The 21,160-nt window shown below is 32.5% G+C and overlaps 1 protein-coding gene across 1 annotated transcript; it reads right to left on the minus strand.

Annotated features, from left to right (window-relative positions):
* Positions 1–660: 660 nt before the first annotated feature.
* ELF6 (Zinc finger (C2H2 type) family protein / transcription factor jumonji (jmj) family protein) lies at positions 661–8,958 on the minus strand. Its single transcript, XM_011086019.3, has 7 exons — positions 7,302–8,958; positions 6,777–6,855; positions 6,556–6,623; positions 6,014–6,164; positions 4,174–4,709; positions 3,283–3,576; positions 661–2,949 (listed from the first exon to the last, which is right to left on the minus strand). The coding sequence occupies exons 1-7, from the start codon at positions 8,467–8,469 to the stop codon at positions 1,028–1,030; spliced, it is 4,218 nt and encodes a 1,405-aa protein (XP_011084321.2). The 5' UTR covers positions 8,470–8,958; the 3' UTR covers positions 661–1,027.
* Positions 8,959–21,160: the final 12,202 nt, after the last annotated feature.

Here is a 21,160-nt window from a genome sequence, read left to right on the forward strand (position 1 = left end):
AATAATAAAAATAATTAAAAAAAGAAAAAGGAACAGGAACAGGAACGATATTCTATAATTTTATCAAATATAAAAAATAACTCATTGTAATTTACTCTAATCTTTATCAAAAGCCATGTTGTTTCCACCTTCTTACAAAAGTTAAATAGAATTTATATACTACATATTGTCACAAATAATAATTTTTTTTTTGTATGTTTTCCAAAAAAGTTGAAAAACTTCAACTTAAAACTCTACAAGTCATGCACTAAGTGCTTAACAATTACTCATAATATTAAGTGAGAAACTTTTTATTGAGCGTTATAGACTAAAAACTGTAAACAACAAATTATAAAAACCTCCGATTCAATCAATATATTAATATGATTTTAATAAATTATAATAATTTGCACAAAGTAAGACAAATATCTACACATCTAATGTAATTCGAATCCATAAACTCAAACTTGTCCATCGGACTTTTACCTTAGCCTCAACCACTTAGGCCAAGTCATTGTTGGTTTTAAATAAGAAACTTGAACACAAATTTCTGATGGAAAAAAATCACCTGAACAAACATGCATTGCAACTTTTGTAGAAAAAAGAACCAACATATATAGATTCATCATCATCAGGCTAATTTTTACAAACAAGCTTGCAAGTATAGAAGAAGTGAGAAAATCAAGGCAAACACCATGAGAATCTTTCCACATGATAGAACTTCTGAGACAAATTTGCTCTCCACAGTAACAGATTCAAAAAATAATCTGATCATCAGTACAATTGTCATTTCAGAAACACAGAATACTCGTCTTACGAGCAGTCTAAACGATTCAGTCGGCTTGTCAAGATCGACTTCTTGCATTACACAAAGAAATAGAAACGTAGGTTCAACAACAAATATAAACTGCCTACTTACAACAGGATCAGTTCATATTTACCTAACCTAAGCTATCACCAGAGAATTCTAGATTACACAATTCTTGACCTCAAGATTTCCAGGTTACAGATATAATGCACAGATAAACATCAGTGTGATAACATGTTTTCAAGCTAGCGGGCTTACATAATGCCCTGTTTTCCTTCTGTGCCGACTAAAATCTGATACAAATCTGAAAGTAAGGCCGCATCCCTTGACTTTGCAGACATAAGGCCTTTCTCCAGTATGCACCCGTAAATGTTCAGTCCTTGCCCATGCCCACTTGAACGACATGGTGCAACCGTCCCACGGACATTTCAGAGGCCGGTCATCATCATGTACACGCTGGTGTTGTATAGCATATTTGTGGGAGTTGAACTTTTTCCTGCACCCTTCAACCGGGCACCGGTTTCCTTTGTGCAGGAGTAGCTCCGCCTTTGTCTGGAAACTCATCGTGCACCCATCTAACTCGCACTTATAACGTCCCTTTTGGTTTTCTTTCTTATCCTTGCGAGAAACTGAATGATCTGTAGCTTTTCTCACCTTACTCAACGTTGGTGTCTCCTTGGCTGGTTTTTTGTTGTCGGGAACATGGCCAGTTGCAACTTCTCTAGCCCTTGGCCTCAATCCTTCACACGGGCCTCTAATAAAGCCACCAACATGGAACTGATCTTCTGATTGCAGGTTTACTTCCCGCTTCCTTTTGCGTCCAGTTTTTGCAATTGATGAGGATTGTGCCATGATGGAGTTGGCATCGTCCGAGTCTTTCCTCTCCAGTAAACTTACACTCTCGCCATTATCATTATGAGATGCCACATCCACAAGTGTATCACCTGGAAGACATTCTTCAGTTGAGGCTGAAGTTGATTCATATATTCCTGCAGTGTATCCTAAAACGTCTCCTTTATTATCTCCATCTCTCTCAATATGCTGCTGCCTTTCAGAGCTCAAGGATTTTGACACCTCACTTTCCGTGACAAGTTGATCTGAAATTGCTTCCATCTGCTCATCACGCCCTGTGGGAGGCTCATCATCTGAACAGTTTGATGAGCCACCATGCTCAGAAGCTTCTTTAGTCAAATTGTCTCCATCAGACTGAACATTATGCAGCATTTCCAAATCAGTCTCTGCCACTTGATCACAAGCTCTGGTTGCTACAGTAGATTCATCCATTGTTTCTTCCTTTTGCAAATTTACATCTTCTGCAGCATTGCCTATCCCATTTTCATCTGAAGTTGAACCAACATTCGCAGACACTGCCAGTTCATTTGGTGGAGAAATGCTGGTTTGTGCCTCAACATTCTCAATAATGGGCGTGGAAGTGATAACTGAATTTGCATGGTGGGATGGAAAAGAATTCTCGAAAGAACCCCTTCTCGACAAAAGCCCAGGGTGGTCACGCAGAGATTCTGATATACTGTCATAAGGTAAGGCACTAGGCCCTGAGAAACTTTTTCCATTAGTTTCAACTCTCGTCAGAATACTTCTACTCATGTTTTTGTCTTCTTTATCTAGATCTTCTGCCTCAGTATCCAATGTATCTCGTACAACAAGGTTATTACTCTCTATAGGAACCTGTATTCCTGCAGAAGATCGACTCTTGTATCTTTTTCTTGAATATTGAATGATTTTAACATCCTTTTTAGCCATTTGATGTTCTTCATTTGTGTTCATATCCTCCTTGCTATCAGATCTTTTACTTTGCAATAGACGTTTCAGATGGCGCTTTGAGCGTAATTTTCTGGATAGCCACTTTACACCAGATGCATTTGAAATTGGAGTTGCATCACAAAACAACCCACCCAAGCTCAATAAATGCTGAACATTCTTAGATGGGGAATTCTTTTTGACTTTCACACAATGCTGTAAGTTGATACTCAACTTTGAGGTCCAGTCTTCTGCACAGTCAACTTGTTCTTCTCTGTCTATAGCAATATCAATCAAGTTCAAATCTTCTGGAGAAGCATTACTGAGTTCTACGTCAGTGTAACAGAAAGGAACACCAATTTCCTCTGCAATGACTGCAGCATGAGTCTTTATCTTCTGGAAGTCTGAAAAAATCAAAAGCAACAGAGAAAGAATGATTGTACCAGCTTGCTGGATGAATCAGCACTATGGAGGGAGCACGCAAATTATAGCATATTTTATTTTGTGAGACTTGATGGAACTAATAACAGAAAGTGACATCCAGGCCTGAATGCAATAACCGAAAAAAAGTTCAGCAAGGAACGAGGAAAAATTAGAAAAGAATAAAATAAAAACAGGGGCTCCTTTTGTTGGCAGTAAAGGGCTAAATGGCTCACAGTAAGGCTCAAGACATAGCTTTTGAAATTTCTGAGGGTGATTACCTCACTATAAAACGAAAATCAAGATGATTCATATACCTGAATGACAGATCACAAGTACATTAGCTCCGCCTTTTGAACTCAACAGTCCTTCAATGTCAATTGCATGCTCCAGGCAGAATATCCGTGGTTTTAGAGATACATTAGAAATATTCCATCCCTTCACAATCTTAACTTGCGAAGATAAAGCTTCATGCTCCAAGGATGAAGAGGGGCTACAGACTGAAGTTTGATCCATAGCTTGATGGGTGGATTGACTTGATTCAGCCACTGATGATGCTTCATTTACATGGTGGAGATCCTTCTTGTTTAACTTGGTTTTGTCAGTAATATCTAGTAAGGGAAGATGTCAGTGGACAAAGAAGGTACCTTTTATCTGTTGTCAAAAGTATTTAGTCCACATTTCTCATAAAAGAGGTTTAACTCTCTCCAATACTAAATATAAAATGAGATCGTAAAAGTAAAATCCAGATAAAACTCAGAATTGATATTGCCACCAGGAATCAGAATTTATCAAGCTTAGAAAGACAACAGAGGATGTGATTTCTTGATTTTTCATATTGTATTAAGATCAAGCATGCAGGTGTCTCATCATTCACAGGTGACAGCTGGGTGGTATATAAAGTGTTCATGAAGGCGAATAACAAGAAACTTCTCAGTAGACCATGTGGGTAGCACCAACCCATTTTTCAGCGACTTTACTAAAGAACTATGTCAGACCAACCAATGGGACCTGAAAAATCAATATTTTAGCACTTACTGCATGATTGAGAACTCTAATGCATAATTAGAATCCACATGAAGTGACTTACAAACTTAGATGAAATTGATTTCAGTTTCATTTCTCATTAGAAAAACCAATGTGCAGACTTTATACCAACCAAGAACAAAGTGATCAAGATGAAGAAGTTCAGAGGTTCGGGCTCACACCTTTAGCAGCCACCTCCTTCACTGGATTAAGCTCAGAAGGTTGACCAGATTCAGCAGAAACAATAAGAGGATCCATTAGAAGAAGATTAGTTGATGCTACTTCAGATGGCTGCACCACAGTCATAAATGGAAAACCAAGGATGCCACAAGCTACACAGGGTAAAGTCCCAGATTCTATTTGAAAATCATATGCCAAGTCATCATCGTTAAGATCAAAACCAACTGCACCAATATACTTGCTCAGTTGGCTCAAATCATGTATATCATCATTGTTCTGGGGAGAGTCTTTTTCCGCTGATGTTAGGGCTACGTCTGCTTCCTTGCATGGCTCAGATTCTTTACTTGAAGATGGCATTGATTCAACATCCCAGAGTACTGCGGTATAAGAGGAATTTCTTTGAAGGAGAACAGTCAAAAGATTATTTTCGTGCAAAATGTCTTCGATAAATGCTCTCTTTACTAACAATTCTCTCTCTTCCTTCTGACGATCTCTCAAACGTGAGCTTCGTACACCAGGCAGTAAGGATCTCGGTATTCTGTAATTCAGTCAGCTCTCGTCTATCAAAATTTTGACATTATAATTATATACAATCAAAAAGCATCTTAAAGGTACTATTGCGATAATTAATGCAGAAGTAGACTGACTTAAAAAGTTTGGAACCTAGAAGAGCACAACCAAGAGTGTTGATGCATATCATGCCGCCAAATGGCTTAGCATTACCTTTTATACTGATAAAAATTACTGACAATTACCAAACATCCAGTATAAAGTCCTCAGCAAGCAAATGGAACAATGGATATTCTCCCTTTTATGCATCATCCTATTAGGTATTTCACAAAGATGACTAGAAAGTTGTACTCATGGGATACCAGTGAATGGCTTGAATTTTGGACTTACAGACCATTGGTTGGTTTCTAAGTCTAAAAGTGCATCAAACCAAGGAAGTATATCATCCATAATTATTCTTGATAATACACTGCTCAAGTCCAAGTCCATGATTCTACAACAAATGATTGCTGCACCTTTCCCTTGTAATTGGTTTAATAACTCCAGACCTCCCATTGTCCAGTTGTATTCCTTAAACTCAGATGATAATCTATTAAACAAAGCATATTAGAAAGTTCAAAAGTCCTTCCGTGCCACATTTTAAAGTAATAAACTTTCATGCTCTTGAAGTCTAATCCAACAAGCTTTCACATAATTGAATCACCACCCATTCAAAACCACGGAAAAAATAGTGCTGAAACTTTATGAGGACGAACTTCTGGTTTATCATGAACAGGTTGCTATGTAACTTTTAACTCAAAGAACAGACTTAATAGATAGAGACAAATGAAATACAAAATGTGAAAGATTAGAAGAAATTTTGAGCATTGATCAACACCAAACAAACACAACAGAAGTTTGCCCCTGCAAGGTTACAAAATTACTCATCTAAAATAATTCTGCTCTCTCTATCTTCACTTGCATTTATTGTCCATGCTGCATTTAGGATTCTTTGTCAAACTCTGCCATTAGTTTTCATATAGCATGCTTAATATTCTGAGAGATTACTGCATTTGTATTAACACTAGAAGCCCGGTTATGACATGAAACAAACTCGGACTTCTTTATAGTTTGAAAGGCAGGGAATTTGCACTACCGGCTGAAAGAATGAACTTAAAGTATCATAAGCAGCCTTGGTCTAGTTCTGGCATCAGAATGAAGCAATTTCACGTGAACTTGTATTTTTTAATATCAGGAGAGGGTGAACAACATTTTAGAGATTATTTAGACCACAAAACTCCCCGAGGGATTACGATGGTATCCTTGAAGTACAATCAAAGCTAGTATGCTGACCTTGAAATGAACGACATTGTCAACAAGTACAGCAGTTGCTGATGAGAGAGCATGGGAAGATAGTTCATGGCAGCTCTGCGAACAGCGGCTTCCTTAGCAATTGTAAGCCACTTCGGTGTTCCAAAATTAGCAGCTTCTCCACAGTTAAAACCTAATTGAATTGCCAATGCAAAAGAAAAACAGAAAAAAAAAAAATTAAAGTCAAACAAGAATCAAGAACCGTCAATATATGGGAGCAAGGATCAGGATATGCTATTTGTTGAGACAAGTTCAGCAAAACATTATAAGAGCTTTGCTCGTTAGTAACTTGAGTTCATGCTCATTAATTTATTGATGTCTTTCCAGACAGTGTCCAGATTACATGAAGATAGAATCCGTCGATCTATGCTCAGTAAAGGTGATGTTCAGACTCCAGTCAGTTCAAATCTTCAGTGGATCAAGTAGCTAATAAATATTTGGATTTAAGCCACTGAACCAAGAGCAAAGACAAATACTTTCAACAATAAACACTCGGAACAAGCATAAGAAGCAAAAGTAATTACCATGGCTGAATCCTATGTGGTAAGCTCTCGGAAAAGTCACGACAAATTCACCAGGGTTCTGTACCAATCTAAAACAATAACAATTTGCAGATTAGCTAAACATTGCCTGATGTGCTGGTCATATATCAGCCTCCTATGCAATAAGCAGAGCAAGTAAATCCCCTTATTCATCAAAAGTGAGAATAGCAGAAACTGCTAGTATTGCACAAAAAATCACCCACCTGCAACATGGGATGCCTGATGCAACAATAATTTCAGGAGACAGAACAGTAGTCTTTTCCCCCAAGAGAGATAGGGCAACTGAAAATCACAATTAGTTGCATCTAAGTGGAAAACATTACAGCAAAAATTTCACAAAAATTTCAGGGCTAAAAGTTAGTAAGAGCAGACATGAATGTCAGTGGAAGCCAGAAAAATAAAGGAAAAAAAATCAAAAGAAAGCAGGTCTTTCAAGGTTCTCTCAAGGAACAAATTTGTCTCTATCCAATCACCAGTTTTTACTCAATGAGATTAATGTTTTACAAGTATCTATGAACTAAAGAACTGGGAGACAGCATGAACAAAATATGGAAGTGGAGATTCTCTTCCACTAATAGTAAAAGAACAACCAGACATCAGGTGATTTGAAGGCATGGACAAAAAATGAGAAATCAGCAGGCATTTAAATAGAGGAAGAAAATGATATTGTAGTAGAAATTGTCTTAATGATAATGTTGATCAAATCTTCAATAGACGCATGTACATACCCAACCGGTCAGCATTTCCACCATAGCCATGGAGACGAATGGTTTCTTCGAAGTTGAAAGCATAATCTGCTGGCACTGCATACCAAGTCTTTGCAGAGCCCATGTGAAGGAAATTCAAGCTATGAAGCTCATGGTCTTCCACATGCCAAGCAAACCAGCTGAACAGCATTCCAATGTAAATCATGGGAGAAGTAACACCAGGGATATCATCAGGCATGAAACGCGTCAATGATCCTGGTGACCGAGCTATTACTTGTAAATTCCAAGGACAGTTTGAGAGCTTCCAACCAGCAGTACCTTCCATCTCATCACCACCTTCAAAATCCTTTCGTCCAGAAAATGAAGCACCATGATGCAATTGATTAGATAGTAAAGAATTAGATGCTGTCTCTGTACAGATATTATGATTATTCTGGCTGCCTGAATCATTATTACCACTAATGCTATTTCCTGTATCTACTTGATCAATCTTGCTATCGGAGTTTCCTAAATTATTCCTGTCAAATGAGTGCCTCTTCCTCCTCCTCCTCCTCCGACGTCTATCAAAATATCGCAATGATCCTTCTGGCTCACCGAATGCTGACCCAGGCACATCATTTGCATACTCTACATAAATCGGCTTCTCGGAAGCTGCTTTCCAGAACATGGCTTCGATAACTAAAGGATTTACCTCCTTCAGCAACCCCAACTGACTCTTAGCAAAATTCTTTGCCTTTGCTTCAAACTGTTCCAGTGTATAAACCTCCCCACTTTGCCAAACTTGCTTCTGAGCCGCAGCGCCATGATCCGCATCAGCCCCCTTCACCCTTTTCCCCTTCTCACAGCCCAATTCTTGGTGCCTTGTAGTAAAAACAGCCCTACTCTCCCCACTATTTACAGCCCTATCACTATTATCCCTTGCCCCACTATCCAACTTCGATGACGTAACAAGACTTGCATCCAAACCCAATTCCGGGCACTTGGAAAGTGACTTATTTAAGTTATGCAGTACATATTTCCTCGACGGCTTTGGCAACGGTGGAATTACTTTACATATACCAAAAGCACTTGCCTCTTTCTCTATTTTGGATATGTAAGCAATTGGGTCCGCGAATTCTGTATCGGTTGGGCGGAATTCAGGCGCCAAAGGCAACCTTTCTAGCCATTTGGGTATTACCACATTCTTCATTATACCACCAAAAAATTCATAGAGAAACCATAACCACCCTAGAACGGACCCAACCTTCCAATCTTAACAACACATACATCAAAAACACGCTAATGCACTATCATACACAGCAAAAGAACACCCAAGGAAACAATTTCGGGTGAAAAAAGTTGATGGGTTTTTCTCCAGTGAAATAAAACCACACGGATTCCTGAATAATTCTTTTAACCGAAGACAAGAAAATTAACCAGCACTCCTTTTTTTTGGAGGAAAATTAACCGGAATTCCGAAGTGCAATAAAATGAGAAATTAATAAATAAACAAAGGGCAGAAAAACCTCTTAGCCTCAATATATCGAGAAGGGTTGGAATCCAAAAGAGCGAGTGTGGATTTTGGGGTGTAGAGGGTGGGGAGGGGGACTAGGTTTTTGATTTGGGCGAAAATCAATGGTGCGCAAGATAGACAAAATGAAGGCGGAATCCTCAACGTGCGCCGCGGCTCATGTAGCGCAGGCTTGGAATTGGATTTCACTATTGCTGGGCCGTTGGATTTATTTGTTTTCCCGTTGGGCCCTGTGACAATATCTTATGGATTTTTTATGAGCGTGATGCTCCTAGTGCGCACTTTAGCGCCAAGAATGTACGCGGCAAACCATTTAATTTTTTTTTTTTTAAGTTGTTCTTTTTGTCTCAAATTTCACCGTGACTTAAAAATTATGACAAATAAATATTATTTATCATGATTAAATAAAATTAATATAAATCAAAATATTTATAATTATTTTTAGCTACAACGGCTAATAGCCATAATTAATTAGAATTTATCATATTTTTATTATTTTTAACTATATAAAAAATTATATTTCTTCTAGTGACGTGGTATAAGTTCTTCTATTTTTACCCTGAACAAAATAAAAATAAAAAACAATTCTTATGATTTTGACTAAAGTACGAAAAAAATATTAATTTTTACTATAACAATAAAACTATATTAATATTCTAAGCAGAACTGTCGGGATAATTACATTTTTTATCCCTATACTCAACTACATATTCAATTTCAGTCCCTTAAAAAATTGATCCTTGATTTTGGTTACTATCTTGTTCGACTTTTTCACCAACTTCTGCAGTTTATTAGTAAAATTGTAAGTATTATTTTCTTTTTTCCCGACTCTCTAACTTCAACCTTTTCTTTATTTTTAAATACTCCTAAACTATTGCTCAACTTACAACTTTCTTTTTCATTACCTATTCCCATCATAAAAGTCGAAATTATTGCAAACAGCCCCTGAATATGTGAATATGTCGATGTTTTTCAACACTTCATCCTTATTTTAATAGAACATTTTTTTTAATCATTAAATTAATTTGTCCTAAACAAGCCATCAAAGGCAATTTTATTTGGTCTATATGATTAATCAAGACAAATAATTAATTTTCATATATAAATCCACTTGTAATTAATAATTAATCATTATGATTAATCAAGACAAATAATTGCACTAATCCTCTTGTAATCAATACTTAATTGAGAATAAGTTGTACCTACCATACAAGACCACCAAATCAATTAGCCTTTTCTTTTTTTCCCTAAGAAAATAAGTATTGGCTCTACTTAATACATCAAAGAATAATTAAATATAAGCAATAACTCTAATAAATTAAACATACAATTTATTGTAAGAAATTATTACTATTATAGTAGACAAATATCCGTATAAGTTAAATTTGAACTCAATCGATTGGGAAGACTTGCGCTTGTAAGTGTTACCATCAACATAAAAATAAAGGGTAAATTACATTGATTTATCCTAGCATTAGGTTTAATTGCACAAACACCTCCCGTGCTTTGCAAAATTACAAGTTCACCCGTTTTTCGATGATGAAATTCTAAACATTTTTAGGACTCGTCCCTTTCACCTTCGGGTCGAGTCATCTGATTGGACCCACCCTGATGTACCCGGTGTATAGGCCATTGATCTCCTGACAGCTTTTAGCCTCAAATAGCTCCACGTGGCACAGGTAAGTGGATGCATTTGGCCTTATAAATACATTCATCACACTCTATTTATTGGTAAAACACATTTATTACAATCGTCGGCATTAGATATATCTAGTTCGAATTATTCTACTTCGGTCTCACGCTGACTTAAGCATCAAAGGGTCTTATACTATATATATATGGATGACCCTTGTCTTTAAATTTAATCATAAATTAACTCAAAACACACTAGAGGAAATATAGGTTTTCACTGTAGTTAATTGCTATGGTTGAAAGTAAAAAACAAATATGGCGGACATTAATTAACCACGGGTGCACAACGACTAGCTATTAACCATTACTTCTGTAAGCGAGTATTAAATTTTCATATTGATTTTATCCGACCATGGTAGCGACAATTTGTATAGTAGGAAACGATATTTTTCTTTTTTGTTAGTCTCACTGATGTTGTACATAATTCAACACTCGAAATTGCCCGGTCACGAAATAATTAGGGACTAAGATGATACAAAACTCAATCTTCGACCATTACTAACTTTGTCGTTGAATTTTCTATAGTGAGGAAAAGAAATCAAATTTAAAATTTTCAAATATGTGTGAAATATGAGAATCTAAATTACAGAAACTAATTAAATTATGGAGTAAATTACAAATATATCTTATTTTAATGTCTGTGTAACAACAAGCCCATTTCATCAGACTTTCATTCAATTTTTACGGTGAACTTTCCAAAATGCCTTTTTGAATTATAAATTATAATTTTATTTCATTTTAAAATATTATGAATATTTTTTATGAACTAATATTCTTAATTTATTATTTACTTTATCCATCCTCATTTTTCTTTTATATTTTTTTAGATGTTTTCTTTTTTAAAAAAAATCAATAAGGGTAAATTAATAATTATTTTTACCTCACTGTTTGAGGACTACATAATTATTTTCTATTAAAAAATATATTTGTAATTTTTCAAACAATAAGGAAGGATTAATAACTATGTTAAATCTCAAAGGAGGTAGCTGTAATTTATCCTAAATTATAAAATAATGTGGTCCTTTTGGATGAAAATTATGTGCTATCTATTCAGATTTTTCTGTATCGATTTTTTTTGGATAGAAACAGTGATTATATTTTAATAAATTGAGCAATATACATCGATTCAATCTGAGGTAGATTTATTGATTTTGTCTGTATTTTGAATATACTGAGCATTGATTCTTGAAACTCGATAATTGTTATTTTTTGATAATTTATTTTAATGAAATATTTTAAATATTATATATATACATCGATTCAATTAATATATCAAAAAATTATAAAATTTATTATAATAAACTCACATAAAATGAGATAAATACCCATATATTTGGTAAGACTCGAACACATCAAACTTGTTTATAAAACTTCAATTTCATCCACAGAAGGAAAACATCATTGGTACAATATTTTGCATTAAATGTGCAGATATTATCTATTGTATCTCTTACTTCAATTACCCATAATATAAATAAAATTTTGTTATTTATTTCCTAATTAATCTTAAGTAACAGTAAATCTTATTATTTGCTGTTTGAATAATGAATGCCACAATTAGCAATGTTTCTTCACTAAATCAAACATATCAGTAATAATTCAGGGGTAAATTATATTGATATTCTTTGAGGTCAAATATAATTATACAAATACCTCATATTTTTTTGTAAATCACAAGTATACCTATCGAAGTTCTAATATGCATCAACAGCTTTTTCAGTATAAAAAAACTTATGGGGTGTTTGTATAATTAGATATAATTTTAGGGGGTGTGCAATGTAATTTACCCTAATAGTTTTAAAAGTAAATTGTGCAATCACCTAATTTTTCTCTTCCCTTTTTATTTAATTGATAAATACTTAATTTATTTGGAATTCTTCATTTAGTACATTAACATTAAAAAGAAAGGGATTTGGCACAAAAATCACTTATTATATATAGTTTTATTTATTAATTCTTGTAAAACATACACCTGCAAAAGCATCCGCAATACATTTATGTAAGATATTGGACATTTCCTTAATTCCAATCGTGCTTCTTTTTCAATCCACCTGGAGGGTAATATTTAGAAAAATAAATTCCATCATATTTTGCCGCCCAAACCAATTGATGAGACGGAATCCAGAACCACCGTGCATTGAAAACATCAAAAGCTCTGTTTTTCTTACCCCACCAAAGGTGGCAAAAGTACAGAGTAGAATAGGGTTTCAGGCAAAAATCAAAGTGAAACTCTTGATTTGATGTTAGCGTATGGTACCCAAGATCATCGTCCTTGGACGCACAGTGCAGGACCAACGGCTCAGTATTCTTAGGGAGATTGTTAATAACGTAAACGTCAAACCTGTATAGTTTTCCCATAAAGCATGCATATGCAGTGAAGTGGTTAGCATATAAGATGAAGAATAACAAAAGGTATTTGGCGATAAAACAATGCTTATTGGCCATAGAGAATGATGTTTGATGTGTTGATTTCTTAGTTTTGGTTTCTAAGAAACATTTTAAGTAGTTAAAAATATTTGGCACTTCACTTATATAAATAATAGTAGGTTCAAAATCTAGATGAGTTAGATATAAATTTAGAAAATATCAAATATATGTGATTTCAAATTTATGAAATATGATAATATGGATTTGCTGCATAATTTGGATGACTAAGATATATATAAAAATTATGGGATATATTTCAAATTTGTGAAATATTATTTACATGAATTGTACTCATTCAACTGTATTTTATCGATTTGTTTTAAGATCTTTTGAAATAAAATCAGAAGTTAGAAATAATCTATAATTTATTTATTGGGATATGAATTTTGTGATTACATATTACATTAATATCAATAAACTGATAATTACATCGATTCAATCAATAAATTCATAGTATAATAAACTGATATTACATATTATCACATGGTTAAATACAATTTACCTCCATGTGTTAATGAAAAAATGCAAAAGAACCCCCGTAAAATATAAAGTACAATTTATCCTCATGTGACACTAAAAAATAATGCAAGTATACAAGCTTCGATTACAAGAATTTTGCACAATTCAAAATATCCGGCTTCAACTTGAAATTGTTACACAAGTATAGGATGTTTTGAGTATGTATTAAAATTTTTATTTCGTTCAAAAATATAAATAAATCATGATTTTAAGTATTTAGTCCTCAGAAATAAAGTGAATTCCACTATTTGTTGCAATTAATACTTTGTTTGATATTTTTACATGGAACGTGTTGATGGTTTTACCCTCAAATTTCATTAGAAATTGGCGTGAACCGACGAATGTGGTATATGATTTTAAACACTGGAGATTGGAGGGTCACAAATACAAATAAATATGCTTTAAAAAAAATATCAATTTCATATATTAGTCTTTCGTAAAATGTCATTACATCATGTATTATGCGTAATATTGTCATCAATTATGCTTTCTTTATTTTATGTTGCTGAGTTATTTTATTAAACTAGTACTTTATCATACATTTGTTAGCATATATGTTGATCATCAATACAAATTTATTCTTATAATTGTTGAGTAAAATCTATATTCTTTCTGTTACCATGAATAGGCTTTATGTAATTCTTTCGGAGGATAAGATCCCGCGAAATAAATCCCGTCGGTCTTTGCAGCCCAGTAGCACTGACGATCGGTGCATTGTTGCATAATTGTCTTAGTATTGAAAACGTCAAAAGATATATCCTTATTACCCCACCAAAGATGACAAAAGAACAAGGTAGTGAAAGGCACCACACAAAAATCGAAATGAAAATCTTGATTTGTGGTGAGCGTGTGATTTCCAAGATCATCGTCCTTGGACGCACAATGCACTAGTAACGGTCCAGGCTCAGGAGGCAGATTGTTGACGACGTGAACCTCATACTTGCGGGCAAGAAAACATTGGGCTTTCTCTAATGCCATCATGGGGAAGATGTTTGGAGTGAGCAATAGAAAAAGTAAAACGTATCTCGTCACAAACTCTAATCTGTACATATAGAATTCCTAAAAGATTAATATAATAATATTAAGATGAAATTGACTTTTATTTTGTTGATCATGGTAATATTTTGACTATATTAAGAACTTTTTGAATTGTAATATATGTCAGCTAAGAAAATTTAATAAATCTAACTACTCAGATTACGATATTCTAGAAAATTATGTAAATATTCGAGTTCGAATCAAAATTGATATTTGACATGATAAATTTTTTGTAATTTCACCGTAAAAAAAAAGTTGATTATAGTGTAATTAACTCTTCCATTTTCATGTAGGCTTTCTTCTTTACTTTTGTTATATATTTAGTTTTCTATCAGATTACATGTAATTTCCAACAATGCGTATGGGATGAAATTTTGACTGAAAAATGTTGGAGGGAAGATTTAAATTTTCTTAATTATAAAATAATTTTCAACATGATGCAATGATTTAATTTTATATTTATTCGGATACCTTCTTCATTGTATTAATAAAAAAATACGTCAATTATATATCTATACTATTAATCAACTAGCATGAATGTGCATATATATTATTATTATTCAAAAGTTTAGGTAATAGTTCGTTAATTTTTTGTTATTGTAAAAAAAATCTATCAAATTTTTATTTAGAATTAAACTAATATGTATATTTATAAAAGCGTTTTAAAATTTTCAAAACAAAATATGTCAAGAAATAACAACTTATTTGATTCTAAAGGTATCGTGTCTATTCAATTTTACCAATAAAAGATCTTATTATGCCGAACATCCTGACTTCTTATAAGATATTTTCACATCTTATAAGCTTTAACATCTTATTTTATCCAAATACTTTAGGAGCTTATTTTTAAAATAAGATCGGACATCTTATAAACTGCTAAATCATCTTATAAGATGTTTTAAAAAAGCTTAGCCAAACACTGCTCTTAGTATATTTAATTAAACATAAACTCCTTGTGGTTTGGAAAATTACGTCTAGTACCCTTGATATTTATTTCTATTCAACAAATAAATCAATTTGTTAGTAAAGTTTGCGGAATTTGCTGACATCGGCAAAAAGGTTACGAAATTCATATTTACCCCGTCGATTGACTTTTAAACATGTTGTAAGCCAAATAAATCTTTTTTTAAAATCGATGAGTTTTATTAGTATTTTAAAAATTGCACGGGAATTGCACTTATACTCATTTGGAAAATACTCTATTGCTCCCACAATCATATATCGTACTATTAAGTAAACATCATCGCTCTTTGCTGTCCAATTGCTTGTATCATGGTTACGTGGCGAATTCACTTTACGTTTTAATCAGTGAATGATAATCTCTTCTTACCCAGTTAGAGTTGACAACATTAAAAGATAGAGAAAAGTTTCGCGCAAAAACCAAAGTGAAAATCTTGATATGTTGTTCGTGTATATGTTTCCCAAACCATCATCCTAAAGGTTCAAAATTTGGAGGAAGATTATCAACAATATAATTTCAGGACATGGAAAAAAATCCCAAAAAAGACTTATTGCGAACACAACTCATTTATTTGATGACATCCGAGTATATGACATACATACATATATATACTTTCTACTCAACTATAAGATCAAAATTTTTTTATTGCCAGCTATATCTTTTATGTCCTGACAAGTAAATACCGTCCCACATAGCCGCCCACGTGCACGTATCATGGTCACAAGGATTTCCAATCCACCTTGCATTGTAGACTTCGAAAGCTTTTTCTTGTGTACCCCATCGAAGGCGACAGAAAAACAGAGTAGAAAGCGGTTTGACACAGAAACTGGAGTGAAAATTTTGATTTGTTGTCAGTGTATGATTTCCTAGGTCATCGTCCTTCGACGCACAATGTACCAGTAATGGTTCAGACTTCGGGGGAAGATTGTTAACCACATAAACTTTAACTTTGTAATACAGAAAACAACTATTTCCGACCAAAAAAAGATAGGACAAAAGGATGAAACATTGTAGAAGGTGTTTGGTCATATTATGAACTTGTTAGAAAATGATACGATTTGTTGATGAAATATATGTATATATATATATATTGTTTTTGTAAATCTTCTTATATAGATGATTATTTGAACCACCATGAATATTAAAGTGAGTTGGCAAATTGAAATAAATTGTGACTATTTGGGTCTGATTAATAATAAAACATGCATATTATTAATATTTTGTGAAAAATGTTGCAATCTGGTAATACTTGATTGTATTATAACTATTGACTATCCTACTATGGAAATAAATTTTTTAAAAAAAGTAATTTATGGAGCAAAATTAAGATAATCCCATCATGCTCATGTGGATTGATTATACAAATATATGAATAGAATTGTAATCAATGAAGATTGTCTAGTTAATGCAACTATTTCGATAATAAAATTTTTAATACATACTATAATTTAGGCCGAACATGGTAATTTGTAAGATAATATTATATCATCATGACATAATCGACGATCTAAAAAAATAATTACATAATTTGGCTTTTTTTTTTAAACATATTATAACTATTGATCATTTTTACACTTTGACGTCTTTTTTTTTTGTCAACTTGTATATCATCTCAACTTTACAAAACTTTATTTTTGCCATTTGTAATTGTTTTTCAATTAAATTTTTTGTAGGAAAAAACATCAAATGCAGTGCATATGTGATAATTAAGGGTTATATAATGTGATATTTTTCACATATGCACAGTATGTGATGTTTTTCTGGCGAAAAAATCAACAAAAAATTTATCATATACGGCAAAGTGTAAATTTCGTAAAGTTGAGATTTTACTCCTTTCAAATTTTTTGAATCAATATATTTCATTTATAATAACTTTTTTATGTTTTGATTTTGAAACACGATAAAATTTGCATTTAGATTGCACTTACACTTTCTCCCCTCAAATTTTAGAAATTACACTTACACTCATTTGGAAAATACTCTAATGCTTCCAGTCATATCTCTTACTAATAAGTAAGAGTAAATTACAATGAACAATTCTGATATTTGACATAATTATGAATGACCCCACGTTGTCTGAAAAATTATTAAAATCCTCCCCTTCTCTATGTTTGATAAAATTATATAATTTTTGAACCGAGGCTTAGAATTATCAATTTACCTTTAATGTATTTTTAAAAAAAATAAAAAAAATTGTAAAAAATCATTGGATTAGATGGATGGAAAAATTTGAAACAAAAAAAAAAAAAAATGGACTTAGTCTATTGAAAAGTTTCATAAAAAATGAATATTTATGTAAACTTATAATTTATAGTTCATAAGGTCATTTTGATTAATTCACTATAAAAAATGAATAAAAATCTAACAACGACGGATGGATTGAACTAATTGTTTAACGATAGTAAAAATTAGGGGGTGATTGTGTTCATTTGATAATATTCGAATACATAAAGTACTACAAACACAACTCATTTATTTGATAATATTCAAATACATAAAGTACATATAAATATTATTTTTACTCAATTATAATATCAATAAGTTTTTATTCCCAATTGTATTTTTTATTTCCTGACAAATAAATCCCATCCGACTTAGCCGCCCACGTGCACGTTTCACGATCACAAGGATTGACTTTCCACTTTGCATCGTAGACGTCGAAAGCTTTTTGTTTCGTACCCCAGTGAAGATTACAAAAGAACAGAGTAGAAAGAGGTATGACGCAGAAACTGAAGTGAAAATCTTGATTTGTCGTTAGCGTGTGATTTCCGAGATCGTCATCCTTCGACGCACAATGCACCAGCAACGGTTCAGTTTTTGGGGGAAGATTATTAACAACATGAACCGTAATTTCATGATACAGAAAACAACTATTTCCAATCAAGAAAAAATATGATGAAAGGAAAAGACATAATAAAAGGTGTTTGGTCATACTACTGAACTTGTTAGAGAATAATGTGATTTGTTGATGTAATATATATATTTTTTTTGTTTATGTAAGTCTTCTTATATAGATGATTATTTGTTTTTGTGAAAACCACCATAAATATTAAAGCCAGTTGGCAAATTGAAAGAAATTGTGGCTATTTGGATCTCATTAATAATAAAACATACATATTATTTAAAATTTGTGAAATTTTTTGTAATATGGTAATACTTGATTGTATTATATATTACTATTGACTATCGTGCTATGGAAATAAATCTTTAAAAAAAGTAAATTATAGAGCAGAATTAAGATAGTCCAAACTATTTCAATAATAAAATTTTAAATATATACTATAATTTAAGCGGAACATGGTAATCTGTATGATGATGATATATTGATATGATCTGGAATCTTTTATACATTATAGTTAAAAGAAAAAAATTATGGTAAATATAAATTAATCATAATTCTGAAACGATAATTACCCGTTGCTTCTGCAAGTGTGGTAAAAATATTAGCCATCATGGCGAATATTTTGGCTATAGCTAAAAATCGTAGCGAATATTGATTAAGTATGGTAAAAATTTAAGTTTTTGCTTTAATTTTATTTAACTATGATTAATAGTATTGATTTATCATGATTTTTAAAATATGGTCATTTATAGTGTAACGAAGAACTCGATTTTTTTTTTTTGTAGTGTTAACAACAGTTGTTAATTATTGTTCTTGTTAGTGCGGCCAAAGTATTATCTACAACTAAAAATCATGGGAACTACTTCGGCAATAGGTAAAACTATGGGAAATATTGGTTAATCGTGGTCAAAATTTAAGTTTTTATCTCGATTTTGTTTAACTGTGATAGATAGTATTGATTTGCTATAATTTTTAAGTCGTACATGTAGACAAATTAATTTTGTATCCAATCAAATGATGACAGGTGTAAAATAATATATCAGGTATCAACTATAATACTTTTCTATTTATAATTCAAAATTCACTAAATTAAATTCCAAGTATAAATAGTTAATATAAATATTTTGCCATTAAATTAATGGCTAATAAGTGACAAAATTAAAGTATTTCGACCAATCAAAATTATGTTTTGCATATAAAGATTCGGGTCAATCAAAATGCATCGCGTTGAACAACTGCATGTACGCTCCAATAAAATCAAGACAAATAATTCTGATATTTATCTCTTATTGAAGAGAGAATGTCAAATCATCCAATCATTTATTTTAAAAATATATGTATTTTATTTATTTACATTAAATTATAACAAAAAAAATAAAAAAGGTGTTCAAGTACATCACAACTCTCTTTTTAACATCTATATAAATGGATTTTTTAAACTCATTCAAGACACAGATAGAGCAAGGGATTAAGCAAGAGAAGAAGACCAAAAGAATTCTCTCCACGAAGTTCCTCGAGTTCCAGAATAATCAAATGCGCTCAAGATGGATATTGAATCATTCGTCAAAAATGCGCAACAAATTATAGAAAAACCTTCGAATTAACATTATAAATATCAGATAAATTCTCAAGAAGACTCAAGTTGCGAATCCACTTTCAAAATCCTCAAATGCAAAGTCAAGATTATAGCATTTGATTCGGAATTACCAAAGTTAAGCACTCAAATCAACGTTATGAATATTATTTTCTCAAGGAGATCCAAGTGAAAAATCCATCTCCAAATCCTAAAATTTGAAGTCAAAACTATAGTACTTAATCCGAGGTTAGAGCATGAGCTCTAGAATTAATGTTATAAAACTTCAAATCCAAGTTCAAAGGAAATTAAGAAGATTTTACATTTGAATTTGACAAGTTTACAACAAGGAATAGAATAGAAATTATACTTTATTTGTGATAATCTTTTTATATTTTGATTTTCGGACACGATAAAATTTATTTCTACAATAGTCTTTTATAGTGTATGAAATAATTTATTTTTTATAATGTATTTAAACTTTTTATATATTAGTAATGCCCGTACTTGGGACAAACTGAAATTAACTCGAGAACGCCATATAATAGAACAAAGTTATAATAAATTGTTAATTATGTTTATTGATACTCAACAATAAAGCCGTCATCGATCTATTCGTGATTATAGCAGTAAATAAGGGCAAAATTGTATTTTTTTTTATCCCACAGCTTAGACCCATTATATATATTTCAATCTTATTATTTATGAAAATTTCAAAAATAGTTCAGAACTTACACAAAATCTCATTTCTTACCCTCCTGCCAACTTCAATTAAAAAATTGATGGAAGAAAAAGCCTTATGCAAGTCACGTGGAGTTATTTTTTTAGAATGGAGGGAAACGACCACGTGATTTGCATGTGATTTTTCTGTTAATTTTATGAAGAAAGTTGGTAAGAAGTCTCAAACTGGTAATTTTTAATATTATGGGACTATTTTCGGAAATTTGAAAAATAATAGGACGACAAGTGTACAAAGCCTAATTTATAGAATGAAAGATACAAATTTTCTGAATAAATTATTATGGTATAATAAAATAATCTATACTTCTAAGAAATTACCAAAAATAAAAGGAAAAACTTTCAAGAAAGAAACAACGATTGCAGATCACCTGCACGAAAAAACAATAATCCCAAAACAGAAGCGGCAAACCTAAAATTAATCATCAATTCGTGTACCATCCGGGATGGATCTTGTTATGAACTTGGCGGCAGTATTGCTCGCAGGCCGGCTCACAAGAGGTTTCCGTCGCGCTCTTGATCTTCATGCATACCGGCATGCAATGCTCCATGCAGTCCGTCATAGCATGGCTCGTGCTGC

The sequence above is a fragment of the Sesamum indicum genome, linkage group LG7 (genome assembly GCF_026168435.1).
Source record: "Sesamum indicum cultivar Baizhima isolate 11 linkage group LG7, ASM2616843v1, whole genome shotgun sequence".
NCBI classification, from domain to species: Eukaryota; Viridiplantae; Streptophyta; class Magnoliopsida; order Lamiales; family Pedaliaceae; genus Sesamum; species Sesamum indicum.